This window comes from Entelurus aequoreus, linkage group LG02 (assembly GCF_033978785.1).
Source record: "Entelurus aequoreus isolate RoL-2023_Sb linkage group LG02, RoL_Eaeq_v1.1, whole genome shotgun sequence".
In the NCBI taxonomy this organism is placed as follows: domain Eukaryota; kingdom Metazoa; phylum Chordata; class Actinopteri; order Syngnathiformes; family Syngnathidae; genus Entelurus; species Entelurus aequoreus.
In genome coordinates, this window is record NC_084732.1 from 30,763,105 (window position 1) to 30,783,303 (window position 20,199).

General features: G+C 40.6%; 1 protein-coding gene across 3 annotated transcripts in view; it reads right to left on the reverse strand.

The window, feature by feature from the left end:
• tln2a (talin 2a) overlaps positions 1-20,199 on the reverse strand; it is a 252,396-nt gene that overhangs the window by 59,630 nt on the left and 172,567 nt on the right. For all 3 annotated transcript variants that reach the window (XM_062025041.1, XM_062025029.1, XM_062025035.1), the window contains exons 23-29: positions 13,945-14,073; positions 11,455-11,568; positions 10,248-10,361; positions 9,748-9,882; positions 8,727-8,855; positions 8,543-8,645; positions 8,258-8,466 (exon numbers count right to left, since the gene is read on the reverse strand). In XM_062025041.1, coding sequence (XP_061881025.1) covers positions 8,258-8,466; positions 8,543-8,645; positions 8,727-8,855; positions 9,748-9,882; positions 10,248-10,361; positions 11,455-11,568; positions 13,945-14,073 — 933 coding nt within the window. The remainder of the gene's footprint in view (positions 1-8,257; positions 8,467-8,542; positions 8,646-8,726; positions 8,856-9,747; positions 9,883-10,247; positions 10,362-11,454; positions 11,569-13,944; positions 14,074-20,199) is intronic.

Genomic DNA, 20,199 nt, shown 5'->3' on the forward strand with positions numbered 1-20,199 from the left:
AGGTTGAACTCAACTGGAGTAAATTCATGAAGGCAAAATTCGAGAGTAGGGCAGATGAGAAACAAGAGATGGCTCAAAGAAAGGAGAGTAAGAGACTAGACATGCTGGACACACTGAAATCTTTTGATGGCCCCTTCACGATAGTGGGGAAGTTGAAAAGTTCCTTGTGGATGAAAGTCTGCACAAGAATGCAAAGCTGCAGAGAATGAAGCTTGAGGTTCAGTTTGCCAGAGAAAGCACCAAGCTTCTGCCTAAAGTCAATCCTATCTTCACAATCCAGGTGACACTTCCCAGAAATGGCAAAAGTGCAATTCTCCAAGTCATAATGGATACTTAGAATTTTATGGTGGTGGTAAGTATTCATGAAAACAGGTAGCCTAACATTAGTGAATGGGTGAATTCTGGAAATAACCTAAAAATCTTACACAGTGCACCTTTAAGCAAGGGGTTTCTTTCGTGCTTTCAATTTTGCAAAATCATCCACCACATCATTGAAGTCCAACTCTCTTGTCAGCTCACTCTCAATTGCCATTAGAGATAACGCATTTAATCTTTTCTGAGTCATTCTTGTGCGCAGCTCATTTTTTACTCTTGACAAAAGAGAGAATGAGCGTTCTCCCTCACAGTTACTGGCCGGTAGAGTGAGAAAAATCTGTAGCGCAATGTATGTATTAGGAAACGTAGGCTGTAGTCCAAAATGTATTATTGTTTTGAGCAGTCCTGAAGGGGTCCTCTCCTCATCAGTGTTGTTGAGCTGTATAAAAGATTTGAACTGTATAAGCTCCTGTCCAAGACTTTCATTGAGGTCAGATGGGTATGATTCAGTGAGAATCTTGGCCTTGTGAAGGACTGAAGCATTGGACTCTGTATCCAAAGAGAAAAGGACACTGAACAAATTGTTCAGATGTTTGTAGGCCTCCAGACGGTGATTAAGGCTTGAACTCAGTTGATCAATAGAGGCAATAAATGTCTCTATTTGAAACAGTTGCCTTCCCTCAAGCACAACATCTGGGGATGCTGATTCATCAGCAAACTTTTTACGTTTCCTCGTCCGTTCAGCCCTGTAAGATGGGGTGCCACCCAACATGTTTAAGGCTTTCTGCTCAAAATGATCAAATAGATCTCTTTGGGAGAGAACAAAGGTGCGCAGAGATTCCAGCAATCTAACTGCTGTACCAAGGTCCATGTCTGCTTTTTGAAGTTGCAGACTTGTGGCCTGAAATCTGGACAGAACAGTGTCCCAAAAGCCTGCCATGAAGGCCATCTCAAGTGAATCCAGCTTCCGCACTAGACTGTCAGCTTCAGTTCGTGTGTCTCGTTTCTCTGTGTCATCAGTGGAAATAACCTGTAGTGCTGCTTTTATTTTACTGTAGTTCTGCCACAGTGCTTTGGTAGATTCTGCACGGCAACTCCAACGCGTGTTGGATAAAGCTTTAAGTGTGAGATCTATGTTGGAATTGCCAAATACCCTGTCCCATCGGTGTGTGGATGCAGTTGTGAAGTTGTAAATAGACTGAATCAAGTCAAAATACTTAGAGACTTCATTTCCACATCTGTCAATGCTGTTGACTCCCACCAAATTCAAAGAGTGAGCTGCACATGGAATATAGTGTATTAATGGGTTGCTTTTCTTTAAGTGAGCCTGCAACCCATTATACCTCCCTGACATGTTGCTGGCATTATCATAAGCCTGCCCCCTGCAATTTGACAGCTCTAACCCTAGATTTTCCAACACAGACATGACACAGTTAGCCAAACTTTCACCTGTATGGCTAGTAATGGGCTCAAAACCCACAAAGCGTTCAACAACACTGCCCTCTTTGCTAACAAAACGGAATATGAATGTCAATTGGTCCACATGAGATAAATCTGGGGTTGAATCCACAATGATAGAGTAGTATTTGCTTGCTTGCAGTTCATCTGCTATAGCCTGTTTGGTTTTTGCACCCATCAATTCAATGAATTCCTCACAAATGGTGGAGGACAGATATGAGGTATTACCTCGACCCATCTGCCCAAACTTTCTGATGTGATCCTTTAGAAAGGGATCAAATTCAGCCAGGACCTCCAGAATACCAAGGTAGTTCCCATTGAGAGGAGACCCTAACGATTCATTTTTACCCCTAAATGCAAGGCCCCTTTCTGCAAGGAATTTAATGACTGCAACAACTCTTTGTAACACCTGCCTCCAATAGCTGCTCTCTGCCTGAAACTGTTTGAACAGGTCTGCATCAACTGTGGCACCTTTGGCGCGGTTCAAGACTGCTTGCATGCAGGTTATGTGCTCAGCACTTCGCTCATGTTCACCAAATCTTTCTGAGTGTTTCCAATCACAATAGCCTGTCACAAAAGAATGCGTTTTTGGGGAAAACAGTTTGCATGCAAAGCAGTAAACATTACCAGTAGAGGGAGAGTACATCAGCCACTCTCTTTGTACTCGTTGTCCATTGGGCAAGTGTGAAGTAAAATGTTCATTGTTTAGGCATCGGGTTTTGCCTCCTAGCCCACTGTTCCTCACAGAAGCTGGATAATGGCTGTGACGGTTGTGAAATGATTTTGCACCTCTTTGAATAAGAACTTCCTTCATTGACTCAGTGAGGGTCTCAGCCCATTTAGCGGGATCACTAGGTAGAGTTGTCACTGTAGATGGTGTTGAAGAAAGATTCAGCTCATTTTCTATGCTGTCCAGAGGTGCAGTGACCTCACATTCATCCGAGCAACTGGCTACTGCTGAATTGGTTGAATCATAAGCATCAGAAGCATTTGGTTCAGTGTCTACACTTGTAGTGGTCTCAGGATCTTGGGAGCTACATGCTAGCTCAGGTGCATTGCTAACCTTAGCTGAATTTGCAGTAGCATTTATAGAATTGCTTTCAGCAGATGTCTTTGTACTGAAGAAGCTGGAGATATTTGGAACACTCTCAAGTAAAACTGATTCCTTTTTTTTCTTTTCTTGCTGAATTTTTTTTCTAGCTCCTCCACTTAAACGTTTATGATCCATATTTCCCTTCTTTCTTTGCACATTGGCTCTTTGCCTATCACAACAGATAAACCAACTATGTGTGTGTGTGTGTGTGTGTGTGTGTGTGTGTGTGTGTGTGTGTGAGTTTGTTTGTGTGTTTATGATCGGTGCTGCTTCCTTCAAGTGTGTGAGGTGATTTAGAAAACTAGCAACCCAGCATCAACACTCCAAAGCAGAGAATAACAGCTTACTAGCATAGACAATTGAGAGCAGAGAATCAACTGATTCGTCTGATAGACAGCAGGAGAGCAGAGTGGTCAGTGATGATCGAATCAAGAAAATGTCTAAATGGCAAGGGAACAGACTGATTTGTACTGAGGAGAAAGAGAGAGAGAGCCAATTACAGTGAAATATATTCCAAAAGAGCCAAGTGACTAGCTGAAGGCAGGGACAAATGCCTTGGAGTGACCAACAAGAGTGCAAAGTACCAAATGGCAAAATGTGGAAAGACCAACAGGCAGATCTGCTTTTACCTCTTATCTTCACAACCAAAAAGTTGCTAAATGATGTTTTCAGTCGCTAGCCAGGTATGGCCAAAAGACGCGAAATCTAGCGGCAAAGTCGGTCAATCACACTGACAGTGAAACAAATATTTTGAAAAGATAATAATTGTACACCTTTGTGCACTTTAGTCTTCTATCTAAATATTTTCACAAAGGACACCAAGGCAGCTTGCTAGCTATGATGGGAGCAACAATGTCTGATAGACAGCAGGAGAGCAGAGTGGTCAGTGATGATCCAATCAAGAAAATGTCTAAATGGCAAGGGAACAGACTGATTTGTACTGAGGAGAAAGAGAGAGCCAAGTACAGTTAAATATATTCCAGAGCCAAGTGACTAACTGAAGGCAAAGACAACAGCCAGATACCTTAGCAGAGACCAACAAGAATTCAAAGTACCTAATAGCAAGATGGCGAGACCAACACAATAAATTGTATTAGGATTTAATTTATTAACGTTAATCTTAACAGCCAAAAAGTTGCTGAATAATGTTTGTAGTCGCTAGCCAGGTATGCCCAAAACAAGAGTCGCTAAACCTAGCAGCAAAGTTGCTTAATTGCAACACACTCTAGGATTCAGGGGAATTAAGGATAATAAAGATATTAATTGTACAACTTTTTGTACTTTTTTTCTAGTTTTTTGAGTCGCCAGCCATGTATGGCCAAAAGTCGCTAATTGAATACCAACGTTGCTTAATCGCCAACACACTGGGACTCACTGAAGGACTGACTGAATAAAAAAGATAATTAAGATAATTGTGTACTTTTCTCTTCTGATATTTTCTCTAAGGACCCCAAGCTATCTGCAAGCAGCAATAATGTCTGACAGACAGGAGAGCAGAGTGGTCAGTGATGAATGGCAAGGGAACAGGCTGATTTGTACTGAGGAGAAAGAGAGAGAGAGAGCCAATTACAGTGAAATATATTCCAAAAGAGCCAAGTGACTAGCTGAAGGCAGGGACAAATGCCTTGGAGTGACCAAGAAGAGTGCAAAGTACCAAATGGCAAAATGTGGGAAGACCAACAGGAAGATCTGCTTTTACCACTTATCTTCACAACCAAAAAGTCGCTAAATGATGTTTTTAGTCGCTAGCCAGGTATGGCCAAAAGACGCGAAATCTAGCGGCAAAGTCGGTCAATCACACAGTGAAACAAATAATTTTAAAAAGATAGTAATCGTACAATGTCTTGTACTTTTGTCTTCTTTCTTAATATTTCTCAAAGGACACCAAAATGTCGCTATCTGCAGGCAGCTTGCTAGCTATGATGGCAGCAACAATGTACCTTAGAGTGACTGACCAACAAGAGCTCAAAGTACCTAATGGCAAAATGTGGAGAGACAGACACAATAAATTGCATTAAGATGAAGAGAACTGTTGCTATTATTAATCTTAACATCAACCAGAAAGTCGCTAAATGTCACCAGCCAGGTATGGCCAAAAGTCGCTTAATTGGCCACACACAGTAACAGAGAAACTAACAAAAAAAAGATCATAAAGATAATAGTTGTACAACTGTGTGTACTTTTGTCTTCTTTCTAAATATTTTCCCAAAGGACACCAAAATGTTGCTATCTGCAGGCGGGAGCGTGCCTATGTTCCCCGGGTCCTATGTTCCCCGGGTCCTATGTTCCCCGGTTGTTCCTGGGTCTTTGTATGCGACCGGGGAACTTAGGACCCTTTTTCTAAAAAAGGGTCCTATGTTCCCTGCATTGTATCTGGCGAAATTGCGAAATTGTGCCCTGACCAAAACCATCCCTAAACCTAACCTGTCACAGGGCGTTGTGGAGCACTTTTTTTTGGCGAAATTGTGCCCTGACCAAAACTATCCCTAAACCTAACCTGTCACAGGGCGTTGTGGAGCACTTTTTTGGCGAAATTGTGCCCTGACCAAAACCATCCCTAAACCTAACCTGTCACAGGGCGTGCGGCAGCAGATAGAGCAACTCAAACGCGAACTTCCTTCCTTCGACAACTTAAACGCGTCTCTGTCATGCGTGTCTGCGTGCGTCTTACTTAGTCGCGCATTGGAAGCAGCGGGGAACATAGAACCCTTTTCTGGAAAAAGTGTTGTACGTTCCCCGCAGCGGGGAACATAGAACCCTTTTTTTTAAAAAGGGTCCTTAGTTCCCCGGTAGAGGGGAACATAGGACCCGGGTAACATAGGGACGGGGAACATAGGGATGACCCGCTGCAGGCAGCTTGCTAGCTATGATGGCAGCAACGATGTCTGCCAGACAGGAGAGAGTGGTCAGTGACGATCGAATCGAGAAAATGACAAAATGGGTCAAAGACCAAAAAGTTATTAACTGACAGCAGTGACAAATGTCAGACTGTAAACTTTCTCGAAAGAAAAGGACAAAATGGGAAGATGCTGATAATAACAGCAAAATGGAAAATATAAGAATTTCCAAGTAATGCTCAACTCAAGTGTGTGTGTGTGTGTGTGTGCGCGCGTTAAACTTCTTGTTGAATGATTTCAAATTATCTCTGAGTCTGAACTGAGGGAAAGGAAACCAAATTTTGAGCAGTCTCTCACGAGTTCAAAATACCAAATGAGGAGATTCTAAAAGAACAGACCGGTTTATGAAAGACTTGATGGGGGAGGGGCACAGCTAAGAATACTTGAGTGAGATTCTGTGATCCAAATTCGAGATAGAGCTTTTTGATAATGATAATTTGTCAGAGTAAGGTTGTGTAATCAAAATTTGAGAATGAGCTTTGTCAATCAATCAAGAATATTTGCATTAAGTTCTGTGATCAAAATTCAGAAACAACCTTTAATAATTGATAAAGAATATGTGAGTGAGGTTGTGTGATCCATCCAATTTGAGAATTAGCTTTGATAATAATGATTGAGAGCCTCTGGCCCTCTGTGGATCATGGCCGCGGGGCCAATTTTGCCTGGCCCCTTGGGGCCTCTGTGGGTCGTGGCCGCGGGGCCAAGTTGGCCTGGCCCCTTGGGGCCTCTGACCCTCTATGGATCGGGGCCAAGTTGGCCTGACCCCTCGGGGCCTCTGGCCCTCTATGGATCATGGCCGCGGGGCCAAGTTGGCCTGACCCCTTAGGACCTCAGGCCCTCTGTGGGTCGCGGCCGCGGGGCCAAGTTGACCTGGCCCCTTGGGGCCTCTTACCCTCTATGGATCGTGGCCGCGGGGCCAAGTTGACCTGGCCCCTTGGGGCCTCTGGCCTTCTGTGGCTCGCGGCCGCGGGGCCAAGTTGGCCTGGCCCTTTGGGGCCTCTGGCCTTCTGTGGGTCGTGGCCGCGGGGCCAAGTTGGCCTGGCCCCTTGGGGCCTCTGACCGTCTATGGATCGTGGCCGCGGGGCCAAGTTGACCTGGCCCCCTGGGGCCTCTGACCCTCTATGGATCGTGGCCGCGGGGCCAAGTTGGCCTGGCCCCTTGGGGCCTCTGACCGTCTATGGATCATGGCCGCGGGGCCATGTTGGCCTGGCCCCTTGGGGCCTCTGGCCCTCTGTGGGTCGCGGCCGCGGGGCCAAGTTGACCTGGCCCCTTGGGGCCTCTTACCCTCTATGGATCATGGCCGCGGGGCCAAGTTGGCCTGGCCCCTTGGGGCTTAAGATTATTATTTTTGCAAAAGTAGTTTTGCTTGGGTCGCGGCCGCGGGGCCAAGTTGGCCTGGCCCCTTGGGGCCTCTGGCCCCCTGGGCCTGGGCCCGGTAGGCCCGGTCATTAATCCACCTATGATGGCCACGTGATGGCAGACACTGGCAGCTTTATCTACCCTTTTCCTGTGCTTTAAAATGCAGCTGTTGGTATGAAACACATGCGTTAAAACTTATACTTTTGTTTACAATGAACTCCATCCATCAGTCCATATTCTATTGCGGGGCCAACACAGATAGACAGACAACATTCACACTCACATTCACACACTAGAGAAATGTTTTAGTTTTTTCTGAACATGCATACAATTAAATAATTACAATAATTATATCTCGCTGATGTGTAATAATGGTTATTTACTCCATCCGAACACAACTGTTTTAGGCAAACCACATCAGCAGTATTAATAGAATTCATTTTATAGTCCTTTGTCACTATATGCATGTGCAATGAAATTAAAAGCAGCTCCTTCTCTGAACAGAACACAAAACAGAACATCAGAAAATAGAACAAAATTGTACAATTAGATAAATAACATGTGCATTGTTCCGACTATATACAACATTAGTTCTGTTGCTGCTGTGTTGTGCAATATGTTATTAAATGGTTACATCCAGTATGATGAGCTTTTCACATTTATAAAGTAACAGCCTTTCTCCATTTCTCTTCCAATCAACACCCCATCCTCCTTGCAGTGAAACACCCGAGCTATAATTATCCGGTATGTTGAAAAGGAGCTCATTTTGTTTTTTTTAAAACCACTTATTTAGTAGAAGAAAATGGGATAGGATGAGGCATAAATCATTTAGGGTGTTTTGCATACAAAATACAACACCTGCTTAATTTCCTCTATTTAAAAATGACAGATGTTAAGCTTCATTCATTTTATATGGACATTTGTCCATTCATTTTCTTTTTAGGAACCCTGTTCAAGAACCAATTAAGTTTGTAAATCGTGGTTGGACTGTACAATTTGATGTAGTGCTATCAAATGATCAAACTTAATCAAACTTAATCTGCATCAATGCTCTAATTATGACAATTCAATGTTATGGTCAAATCACAGACCTATCATGAAGTCTAGATGGTGGGTGCTGCGGTGTTGATCTCACCTGTGCCAACCTCTGTTGACTCTCGGCATCTCCGGGTGAGATCAGCGCCTGCTTGGCTTCCTGAATGAGAAGCGCCGAGCCCTCCATAACATCGCGGGCCGAGTCCAGCATGGCGGCGGCACCTTTGGGGTCAGCTATGGATGCGCCGACTCCGCGGGCCGCCTGGGCCAACGTCTTCAAGGCCTGGGCCGTCTCCCTGGCTGCTATGCCTAAAGCATACCATGAAATAGACAGCAGTTAGCATTTGCTGCCATGGTGCAGCTTTGAGGTAAAATGGACACCAACCTGTGTAGTGTTCATTGCCTTGTGCAGCGCAGGTGAGCAGCTGAGCCATCGAGGAGCCGACTGACTTGGATGTGCTGCCCAGTTCCTGAGCACACTTCTCCAACTGCATGACAAAACACAGACACAAACCTTATGAAATTTAACTTTATCTACTTAGGTGTCTTTTTTCTTACAAGGACATTACCGATTCTCCCGGGAGAGGCTTCAGCTGCAAGTTACCGGCAGCCAGCCTGGCGTCTTGCAGCTCATTTTTCAGCGTCTGGATGGCGGTGAGGGCAGAGTCGATTTCCATGGGGCCGCAAGCTTCATGAGCCTGGGGATTGGAAGCAAATGCAACAACATAAGAATCATTGGGTGCTTGCCTCCCTTGTTGCTAGGCAGACTTCGTCTGATTTAATAACTGCACAAATTAAGGAAAAGTACACAATAAACAGCATTATACAAAATGCATAGTATATAATAATACATATTTTAAATCACTGTATTAAATCTATATACATAAATAAAATCAACAGTAGAAAAATAAACAAACATTTAGAAATATACATTTTAAAAATTAAAAGGAAAATCAAATAGACCCATATTATGCACACTAATTTTCACAACTAAGTCATTGCTCTGTAATAAATATAAATACATTAAAATAAAATAAAACACACAATAATGAAATAATAAATCAAATTTTAAAAAAGCAGCAGAAATTGATTTATCATTTTTGTTTTCATTCGTGTTTTATATATTGTGCTCCTGAGTCAATGTTTTTTGTTGAGTTCACTGAATTTCATTTTCCAGTAACAAATGGTTTAATCCCGTTAAAAACGTTTTACAGTTTGAATAAGGATAAACATTTTGTGAATTTCGGACAAATTGATGCACTTTAAATCTTTTCTGTTCCAGACTCAAAAAATATGTTATAAAGTTATTCTTTGTTGTACTTTGTTGTAAGTTGATCTACACTTATTTTTCATTTTTGTTTTCTTTAATGTTAATAAAAATACAATGTTATGCAGAGGTGTACTTATAACAATTTTATAAGCAAATTATAATGTTTTATTCACAGCGGAGAGTGGGGGAAATAAGGGGGGGGGGGGGGGAATAATCAAAAAGCACTAATATAGACCATTATTTTGTAAAGGAAAGAAACATATATCACTTTATTTCTTTACTTCCTAAATAAGTTATGAGCTTTGTGATGTGCTCGCTACCTTCTGTGCAACTGTCCTCAGCTCAGCCAGACAGGTGGCCAGGTTCTTGGCACACTGACCCAGTTGCATTGCGGCAGCCTGATCTGTCACCGTGGGAACCGATGACTTGGTCGAAGTCACCATCTTACTACCAGGCTGTAGAGCGTGGAGAACACGAAGCAAAAGTGCTATAATGAAACAGTAGACACTTCTAGACTGTAAATTTATTAAGAAAATGTACAGTGACTAACTAACGAGGCAAGTGTTGCTCATGGCAACAAGGTTAATTAATCTTTTTTTTTTTAATCCATTAGCTTGTAACTGCACCACCAGAGTGCCTCGTGAGCTCTTCCATAAGAAAAAAATAGGTTGCAGTGCCTATTTTAAATGTGTCCCAACATGGAACAAACCCTATTTATACTGTACTATTCAGCCTCATTCCCAATACCGGAGTAACAATTCTAGAAAATTAAGTTTCAACATTCCTTTCTTAGAAATGCATGTGTGTGTTTGTGTTGCACCTGTAGGAAGTTCTGACTGGCAATAATGAGGGCAAGTTGTGCACTCAGGTCGTCCGGTTTGGCCTGACTGCTCCGCACGCCCTGGACCAGCTGAGGGATGTGGTCAGCCACTGCCTACACGCACAATTAATATGCATTAGCACACAACATAGCAACTATTACACATTTTACTAGATGTTCATAAGCATCAACATGGCTGTCGAGTAATTGATTTCACTGTTTGGTAACAAACAGCAGAGTGTGCGATTTCATTTTTAAACACGACTAACCTTATGCCTAAACATAACAAGAAGTAAATGTACCATTCGCCCCACCTAATGTCACAGAGGATTATATGGAAGTGGAAAATCATGAGAGTTTGTTGTAAATATTGGTATAATGTACATTGGTAGAAAGCAGAATGAGTGCCATAGCAACTAACTTTAAGCACGCAGGCACATTTCTTAACAAAATTGTTTGGTTATTTCATGCAAAAGATAGTTTTGATGGCCAACTGTTATTGGTTCCTTTGTTAGCATGATTAGAAAATTAAAGCTACATTAGCAACTAACATGGAAACTTTGAACAAGAACCTATTACATTTTCAATGTAAATCTTGATAAAAAGCCGATTCAGATTCTCTGTTCGCCATTCATTGTGGGTCATCAGAGCAGTGCTGTTGTTAGCTACTGTGCTAATTGCTGCTTTGTGTGCTTCTAAGTGGGTTTTTTGTTGTTGTTATTACAGCATTTTTATAGCTCCAAAGACTTCAAAGGACATGCAATGTGTGGTTTAAAACATTCAGAAAGTATCCACAGTGTTGTCAACACTGCCTCCCTCTACCCCTTTCTTCTACTGCACACAAAGAAGATTTAACTGACAGGTGAAGTGGATTTAATTTTTTATTTCTAATCATTGTAGCGACCTAGCTGTTAAAGTTAAGAAGTTTTGTGATTTCTAACTAAGTGCACCACTGGGCTAGTGACAGTGTGTGTGTGTCGGCAGGGCGATTGTAAATGAGGACAGTTCAACTTGTTCTTGTTGTTTCGACTTTGTTATTAAGTTGTTTGATCACCGCTTTGTTATGTTTGTTTGATGTACAGTACTGTAAAGCGCTTTATATTGCGTTCAAAGTCTACAAACTTTTACTAAAATATGGACTTTTGTCAAGGTTGGAACTCATTATTCATGTTTACGTTGTTTCTTATAGAGGAATTTGCGTGCCCACCTTGCAGCTTTGCACCAACTGCTGGTGGGCGGCAGTGTTCTTGTTGGAGGCGGCAGCATTCTGAGCAGCAGCGATGGTTTGGGTGGCTGCCGCTGCACCTTGTTTGGCAGCATTCTGGAGGAGAAAAATGCACAAAATCATATTTATGCTCCATCTCACCTGCACTCCTCTCAAGCCCTCTGAGGTCCTCACAACTTGGACAATGGAAACGTATGAGAGTGACGAGAGGTGTGTAGTGTCCTGCTACATTTACTTTGTCCTGCTACATTTACTCTGTTCCTGGGAGTCACATGACCGCAGTAATCACTGTAAAAAGTGACATGGCGCCAAACGAGGCAGCACAACTCTAACTATGAAAAACATCATTTATATCATGCGCTGTCATCGGTATCAGTAGAAATGTTGACATTTTAGCCTACAAGATTTCTACCGCCAACTAGATCAAATCTGTTGCAGTAAGTTATAGATGTTTTTTTTTGGTTTCAGCTGTGCATATGCTAACATTAGTCCTGCTATAATGGCATAAGTGACTGTAAAACGTATTTTTTTGGAGTACATGCTGGAGTACTGTCTCCCACACACCCACAAACACAATTCACACACACCAGCTATGGTTGTAGTGTAGGCACTATTAACAATTAGCTACTAAAAAATCAGTAGTTTTTTCAACGAATATTTACTTTTATTTAAAGGGGTCATATTATAATTGTTTTAATGTTTATTCAAAACACTTATTTGTGGTCTACATAGCATGTAATGGTGGTTCTTTGGTCAAAATGTTGCATACATTTTGTATTACAGACCATCTTCAGAACACTTTCTGACGGTCTCTTCAGAATGCTCCGTTTTGTGGGCGGTCTCATTTACGTGCCTCCACTTCGACTGGGTCCCCAACCCGTCATCCATGTAGTAGTTTTTAGTGTTTCCATATCGATTCTACTGACAGATATAAGTTAGAACTATAGGCTACTTTGTTTTAGAAATTGCAACTGCAGAGATTTTATCATGCATGTGCCCGTGCGAGCCAGTCTGCCCCACAACAACAATTTAGAGAAAAAAGGAGCTTATTGATGATGACAACTAAATAAAAATGGTGGACTCGTGCAAAGCTCTTAGGGTAAACCTCTACCATTTATGGAGATATCCAAAAACATGACTATGGCAAAATACGTCACTAAAGTCTCAAGTTCCAAGGCTCTTTGGCGCAAGTTTAGGCAAGATTGTTGTACAAATATCTCCACCATGCCTCCATGGTTTGATTTCAATTATTTGGGACGATTGGGGATCCCAAATACACAAAAACAGAAACAGTACCAATACGTAAGACATTTTTGTTTTGCATAATAGGACAACTTTAAGTCAGCATTTGGATGACTACTTTTACTTGAATCACATTACATAAAGCAGAGGTATCCAACATGTGACCCGTGGCACATTTTAAAAATGACTGTTACAAAAAAAACATACACATTTGGAATAAAACAGCAAACAGTTGAAATGTAACGAGAAAAAGTTGCAATGTTGACTCTAATAACACAAATCTGATGTGTAGGCAGTTTTTTTTTTTTTAACTCATTGCTTAAAAATAATAATGCATCAAAATCAATGTTGTTATGCATTATTCACCTAATAAAGACTCCAATTACTTCACATCAAATATTTAACTTTGAAATCTTTTTTGGGGAAAATATTGCATATTCTGTGTGTTTGCCAGAAAAAAAAACGTCATGACAAAAAGGGTATAAAACAAACAAAAATAACAACAACAAAACATAATAAAAATCGTAATCGACGGATAGCTCTGAAGTTGATTTAGATATTTAAGCATTGAAAGTTAAAAAAATTTAATAATAGATTACTTATTTTTAACATTTATGAGTGGGGCCCTTTCACATACCTTAGAATTTTAGTTAGATTTCCAAAAACTGTCCAAGAATTGCAAAAAAAAAAAAAATGAATCAAAATCATTGTCATGAATTTTGTGACCAATTACTTCACATGAAATATTCCAAATTGACAATTTTATTGGGAAAATATTGCACATTTTGTGTTTTTGAATTAAAAAACACAAAAAAGGCGTAAAACATAAAAAAAAAATATATGTATATATTTATCCATAGAAGTTGATCTAAACATTAAAGCGTTGAAAAAAAAAAATAATAATAATATATGTTTTATTTTTTAACATGTTTATGACTAATACCTTTTTGGGTCCCTGGGGCCAAACTGGAGGGGAGCCCTCAAGGTTAAAAAAAATGTATATAATGTATTGGGTTTGAAAAGGAAAAAATGGGCCCTGTATGCTTTTTTCAGTGTGTGGCACTCAGCGGAAAACGTTTGGACATCCATGACTTAAAGTAACAGTAATCTTTTTGGCGACTCTACCCACCTCAGAGAGTGACAATAAGTACACAATTCTGACTTGCAATGCCAAGGAAAAACTTGACTGATTTAGACTCAAATCACCAATGAGCCGCCGTCTTCACTCACCTCCAGTCGGTTGATCAGTTTCTTCTTGATGGCGTTCTGAGCTGCGGCGTTGGTGGCCACACGTAAACCCTCCGCAGCCTCCCTCAGTCGCTGTTGCTGGTCCTCATTCTCGGGATAGGCTGCTGCACCCTGAGGGCACACAAACAAACACACACACAATTAACACACATAACCAGCAATTGGGATGACACAGCAAACGTGCTGGAATCTTATCTAGCGATGGTGTAGCACTGCTCACATTTTCAAGGTCCATATCATTAAGTTATTGGTCTGTGCCAAAAAGACTTCGTCATCTTGCCGAGGCATTTTGGACAATTGCATCCTGCCCTTCCCAATCCAATCCAATCCACTTTATTTATATAGCACATTTAAACAACAAGAATGTTTCCAAAGTGCTGCACAGCCATGTTAAAAACAATATTTAAAACAATATTATGCTCCACCAATGACTGAATAAAAACTAAAAATAAATAAATATAAAAACAATATAAAAATAAATATGATTAAAAACGATTTTAAAGGGTAAAACCAATTAAAACAGTAAATAGAAATCAAAATTTATAAAAAAAAAACTAAAACAAAAAAAACACAGAGGACAACAGAGGACAGAAGACCACACTTCCCAATATCTTTGCCCACAAAGTATACGTAAAAACAAATACATATTTTCTGCAAATGCAATTTTGTAATATAAATTGTGTAATAAAGTTGATTACTGCCGTCAGCCTGTTGACACCGCTCCAACACAACAGCCAATTTGCATAACGATCAAAACCTGCTAATTCCAAAGGGACTAATGAGGACATGACACGCAGCTGACAAAGCCATTCAGTTACATGTAGCAGGTTGTCATGCAGAGGACGCGTTGTAGCTGTTAATCGGTTCCCATGGCAACAAAAAGCCTTCGACCGGTGGCAAATTTTGTGCTAATTAAACAGCTGGAGGGCGTCATTGCAATTCTTATCGGGATCAAGTGGGCTGATAACGAGGTTGACGGTGGGGCGATGGGGGATTATCAGGGTTGGCGTCGGGTCTGGGCGGCGCTCTAATTGAGCTCGAGGCTGGTTTGTTTGTTTTTAGCACAGATTAACTCATTCACATAACAGGTGAGTCATAAGTTAAACACATATTTCAAACTGCTTGTACAGTAAAAGCAGTCATTTTCCTCCTGTGTGTATTCTACGCTGAGGACTTTAATCCTGTACTTGAGTTATTAAATGAATGGTGTTACATTCAAGTCTTTGTATTTACACAGGAATTCCCATCACCGAAAGCAGGGGTTCTTAACCTTTTGACCTCGGGGCCCAACTTTTCCATTACACTTAACTGTTAATACTGAATTAGTAATCTTACTCTTGATTTCAATCGTATTCAATAATTATATCTAACCTACTTACAGTTTAACAGGATAAACCTTGTCAAATGATACGAAGTTTATTATCAAGGCTTAGGTCAGGCTGATATACTGCTAAATAAAGGACTCATTAAAACTGATACAAAAATTAATTTACGCAGGGCTAAATAAAATACATTCTAACTAAATTAATAAATAAAAGTTACATATATGTTTAAACAAACGTTAAATAAACTATAAGTGCAAATGAAAATACAGCTTCACCACTTTAGTCATATTTTTTGCGCTTAAGAAACGTTTCTATGACTTTAGCTCCAGACTTCTTCTCTTAGTATGAGAAGAGGCTGATGCCCCCCCCCCCCCCCCTCTCACTCTCACCCCAAACCTCAACATCCATTTAAAAAAATGATTTTGTCCATGAATACACCTCCTTGGCGACAGGTGCATGCACGTGTTTGTGCGAGTGGGTGCTTGCGGCCAAACAATGGCCCTATGGTTAAGAAACAGTGCCCTAAAAGAGGCAGCTGCCATGAAGAGGGATGAGCATGGTTTGTTCCAAAGAGGTTCTTGTGTGAAGCTAACATTACACAGAATTATCATGTTGTAAAAGTGTGTTCTATGGTGGGATGGCCTTTTTTTGTCTTTTTCCACAGGAGTATAAATGGCATGTGTTGGTTTGGCTAAATCATGCTTGCATATATGAAATACAGATATCCTAAGTGTTATCATCATTGTACCAGTACTTCTTATATTGTGTGGCAGGCATGAATAGATGTCACGGTGGGGGGTGGGGAGGTGGGGGGTGGGGGGTGGGGGGGGGGGGGGGGGGGGGGGGTTTGTGCGGATGAATTGAAAAATATATATATATTACCAGGTTTCCAATTATACTTCAATTTAAGGGGAGGTGTGACAAAAATAACTGAGGAGCATTGGTATAAGGGAATGGCCGTAGGTGTTAAACACTCACTTCTATAGCTGCTGTCTAGACAATACGCTGGCTCCAACATCATTATGGCTGTGTTAATAAGTCGTCTGGTCTTGACCAAAATGTATTAAAAAAAGATATTGGGTGCAGACTGTGGTTAGCTTAGCATTCACCATCATGGGACCAAAGACTATGCAGTAAAGAACATAAAGTAAGGCTTTTAAGCTTTTTTGACACGTTACGATATAATAACACAAATATTCCAAACTCAAATGACGTCTGCTGGGTTGCATATAGTAATTATATTCTATATTTACCAGCTTAGATTAAAACAAAAAAAAATCCTTGTAAAATATACTTTTAAAGAGTGGTGTTAAACACACAGGAGAAGTGAGCAGTATAAATGCTTTTTGTCGTCATTTTAATGATAATAATTGGTCCGTATAGCACAGGGGTCGGCAACCCGCGGCTCCGGAGCCGCACGCGGCTCTTTGACCACTCTGATGCAGCTCAGCTACATACTTGCCGACCCTCCCGGTTTTCCCAGGAGACTTATGGATCTTAGTGTCTCCCCTAAATAACTCCCAGGGCAAATATAATCCTATTTTCACTGTAATGACTAAATTAAGGGAGTGCCTTAGTGGCACTGCAGTAATTGTCCTCTATAGCATTTACATACAGCATGCTAGCCCAGCCACATGTTGCATGTTGTTATTACTTGCACACACAGGAGACAGCAAAGGCATACTTACTCATCAGCCACACATGTACACTGACGGTAGCCGTATCAAACAACTTTAACACTGTTACGTTACAAATATGCGCCACACTTTGAACCCACACCAAAAAAGAATGAAAAACACATTTCTGGAGAACATCTGCACTGTAACACCCCCCCCCCTCCGTGCGTTGGTTGAGCTGAAGAGTTAGTGCTGCATGGGATTCTGGGTATTGGTTGTGTTGTGTTTATGTTGTGTTACAGTGCAGATGTTCTCCAGAAATGTGTTTGTCATTCTTTTTTGGTGTGGGTTCACAGTGTGGCGCATATTTGTAACGTAACAATGTTAAAGTTGTTTGATACGGCTACCGTCAGTGTAAGATGTGTGGCTGATGAACTAGTACGCCTTGCTGTCACTTACGTGAGCAAGCTATAGCTGCATTCTACATGTGGCCGAGCAGGTACACTGATTGAACAGCCTGTAGAGGGCGCCAAAAGCATTGCCATCACGCTCTGATGTTCGGGAGCCTCCCGGAAATTAGAGGGGGTTGGCAAGTATGACGCTATCAAGCGCCATCTCACTTTAAAAGTTGCGGTCCGCACTGACATCAAATTACCACATTGAGATGCGTGCCGGTGTGTATGTCAGAGACCCCTGGTGTGTCTGAGACCCCTGGTGTGTCTGAGACTCCTGGTTAACATAGCACAAGGCAATTAAGCTTTGTATGCAGGGGTATTTATTTTAAATTTTCAAAAAAATTCTGTGGCTCCCATTAATTTATTTAATTTGTGAAACTTTCCAAAATGGCTCTTTGAGTGGTAAAGGTTGCCGACCCCTGGTATAGCATTCACTTGCTCCACGGATAATCACACTTGACCAAACATAAACCGTACACACTAGTGGCAATATGCTGTGTTACTGGGTTCTGGGCAAAAGGCACAGTGTGTAACGCCTGTTTTACGGAATCTGTGTAAAAATAGTAAGGTCACATTCCAACATATCGATACCATTTGCATCCCTAGGAAATAAAGTGTATAATAAATGCACGATAAAAATTAACTGTAAAATATGTTTTTTTAACTAAATTAACTGTAAAATGTGTTTTTAACAAGCAAAGTGTCCTGCACATTGACCTGTTTGCATATTTGATCAATACAATTTAAATGATGAATTTAAACTACCTTAACCACTGAAAAAATATCCCTGCTTCTAAAAAGTAAAGAAATATATTGATTTAAATCCTTACAGTTCTTAATTTTTTTTTACATATTTGTGTTACTTCTTATCCCATACATCTAAAACATGTTTTTAAGAAAATTACAATTAAAAACACAATGTATTTCAAAAATAAACAATTTAGTTAAAGTCAGACTATAGGTGTTCAAACAGACTAACACATTACTCCTTCAAATATCCCACAAGTCACACGGTCCACAAAAAGTTGAATCCATTAGATCAGGGTGTCCAAAATGCGGCGCATGGGTGATTTGTGGCCCACAGGTTAAGTTTTGTAGGCCTGTTGCATATTGTCAAAATAAAATAAAAACAAAAAAATTGTACATATGTAAGAAAAAAGAGCAAACAGTAAAGTAATGAGAAAAACCTGGTATTTTGATGCCAATAACTAATAATCATACACTTTGACACCTAGAACACAAGACTGACACCAAGTTTTATTGTTAAATATGTATAGCTTTTGTTGGTAGCATTTTACTTTTTATTAAAATTTAAAAAAGGTATAAGCGGTAGAAAATAGATGGATGGATGCTATAATCGCCCCTGCATGTATGCGGCCCTTTTTGGAAAAAGTTTGGACACCCTACTTAGATCCTCTGCAAGCCACGGAAATGCCAAAATGATGTAAATGTACACATGTATTGTCTTTATATCCAAAATCTCAGCACAGTCACACATGACGTAACACCAAGTTTGATGTTATTTTTTTAATAATCTGTTTTGTTTGATCTCTGTCATGGTTTTAGTGTCAACATGCTATCAGCATTAATGCCATGTGGCTATATTTCATGTACTTATTTGCTAACTCACTCCTGTTCATTTCAGTCCAGTTGCTCAAATAAATCCTATTTAGTTTATTATACAAAAGTATAATAAAGTTGCCTGAGACAGGCCAGTTAAACATTTTGAGTAGTTCCATACATTATGTTTATTATCAGACACAGAGTGAAAAAAGACTTTCAATAGTCTAGCCTCGTTATTTTCAGGGCGTTACAACAAAAAAATGGCACCGATTCGGTGGAATGGCCCAATCAAATCGACACCCAAGGCTTCATTTGATTCGATGCTGGCATTTGAACTAAGTGTTGTGTTACAGTAATTTGTCAGCGGTTATTACACAGGCTAATTTTAGATCAAACGACGACTGTGCAACATTAAGCCCCATTTGGAATCCGAGTAGTGACATAATTCACATCATGTCCAAGTGCAGCATTGGGATGTTTTCTGAGCTTTGATCATAGACCAGAATAAAATGGGTGGAAGTTGCACAGTGGGACAATGAGAGTTTTGGTTTCTAATCTTTGAGAGGGAGTCGTGGGTCCAAATTTAATTAAAATTTCAAAGTAAAAGCAGAGTTCAATGTCAGGTCAGATGTTCTTGTTTCCCCATGTATAAAATAATGACTTAAATATAGGCCTTCACTGGCCGCGTCATTGGGTACAATTAATTAGATTTAAATAAAAACTCTATCCGAAAGTTGCTCTGTTTTAAGTGACATTGTCAGAGAGGTGACCTATTATGTTACATGGCTTGTTTAAAGATGTTCTAACAGTATTTTTTTTTACCCTAGAACCTGTTTATGACAACCAAGCATGAGAAAAATCTATCATCTACTTATATTTGTTTGCTCCGCTCCTGATATATGTGCTCTATATGATTTTCATGACATCATGAAGAAAAAACCTCCTTCTCCACATGACAATGCAGACTATACCAGCCACCTATTTATAGCGTTGGACTAGACTAACACTGGCTTTTGATTTAGGGGTGCCCAAAGTGTGGACTGGGGGCCAAATTTGGCCTCTTGAGTCATTTCCTTTGGCATATTCACATTGACCTCTTTCAAGCTCACTAGGGGTGTCCCGGCCCGATACTGTTATTGGATTATCAATCCTTATCAGAAAGAAAACAAGTATGGGTTTGCACATAAAAATCTCTGATATAAGCGCTCATATACAAACAGTCCTGCAGCGTGTTTACTTTTGCACAGCTGGGCAGCCAGTTAACATTCAAATGTCCTC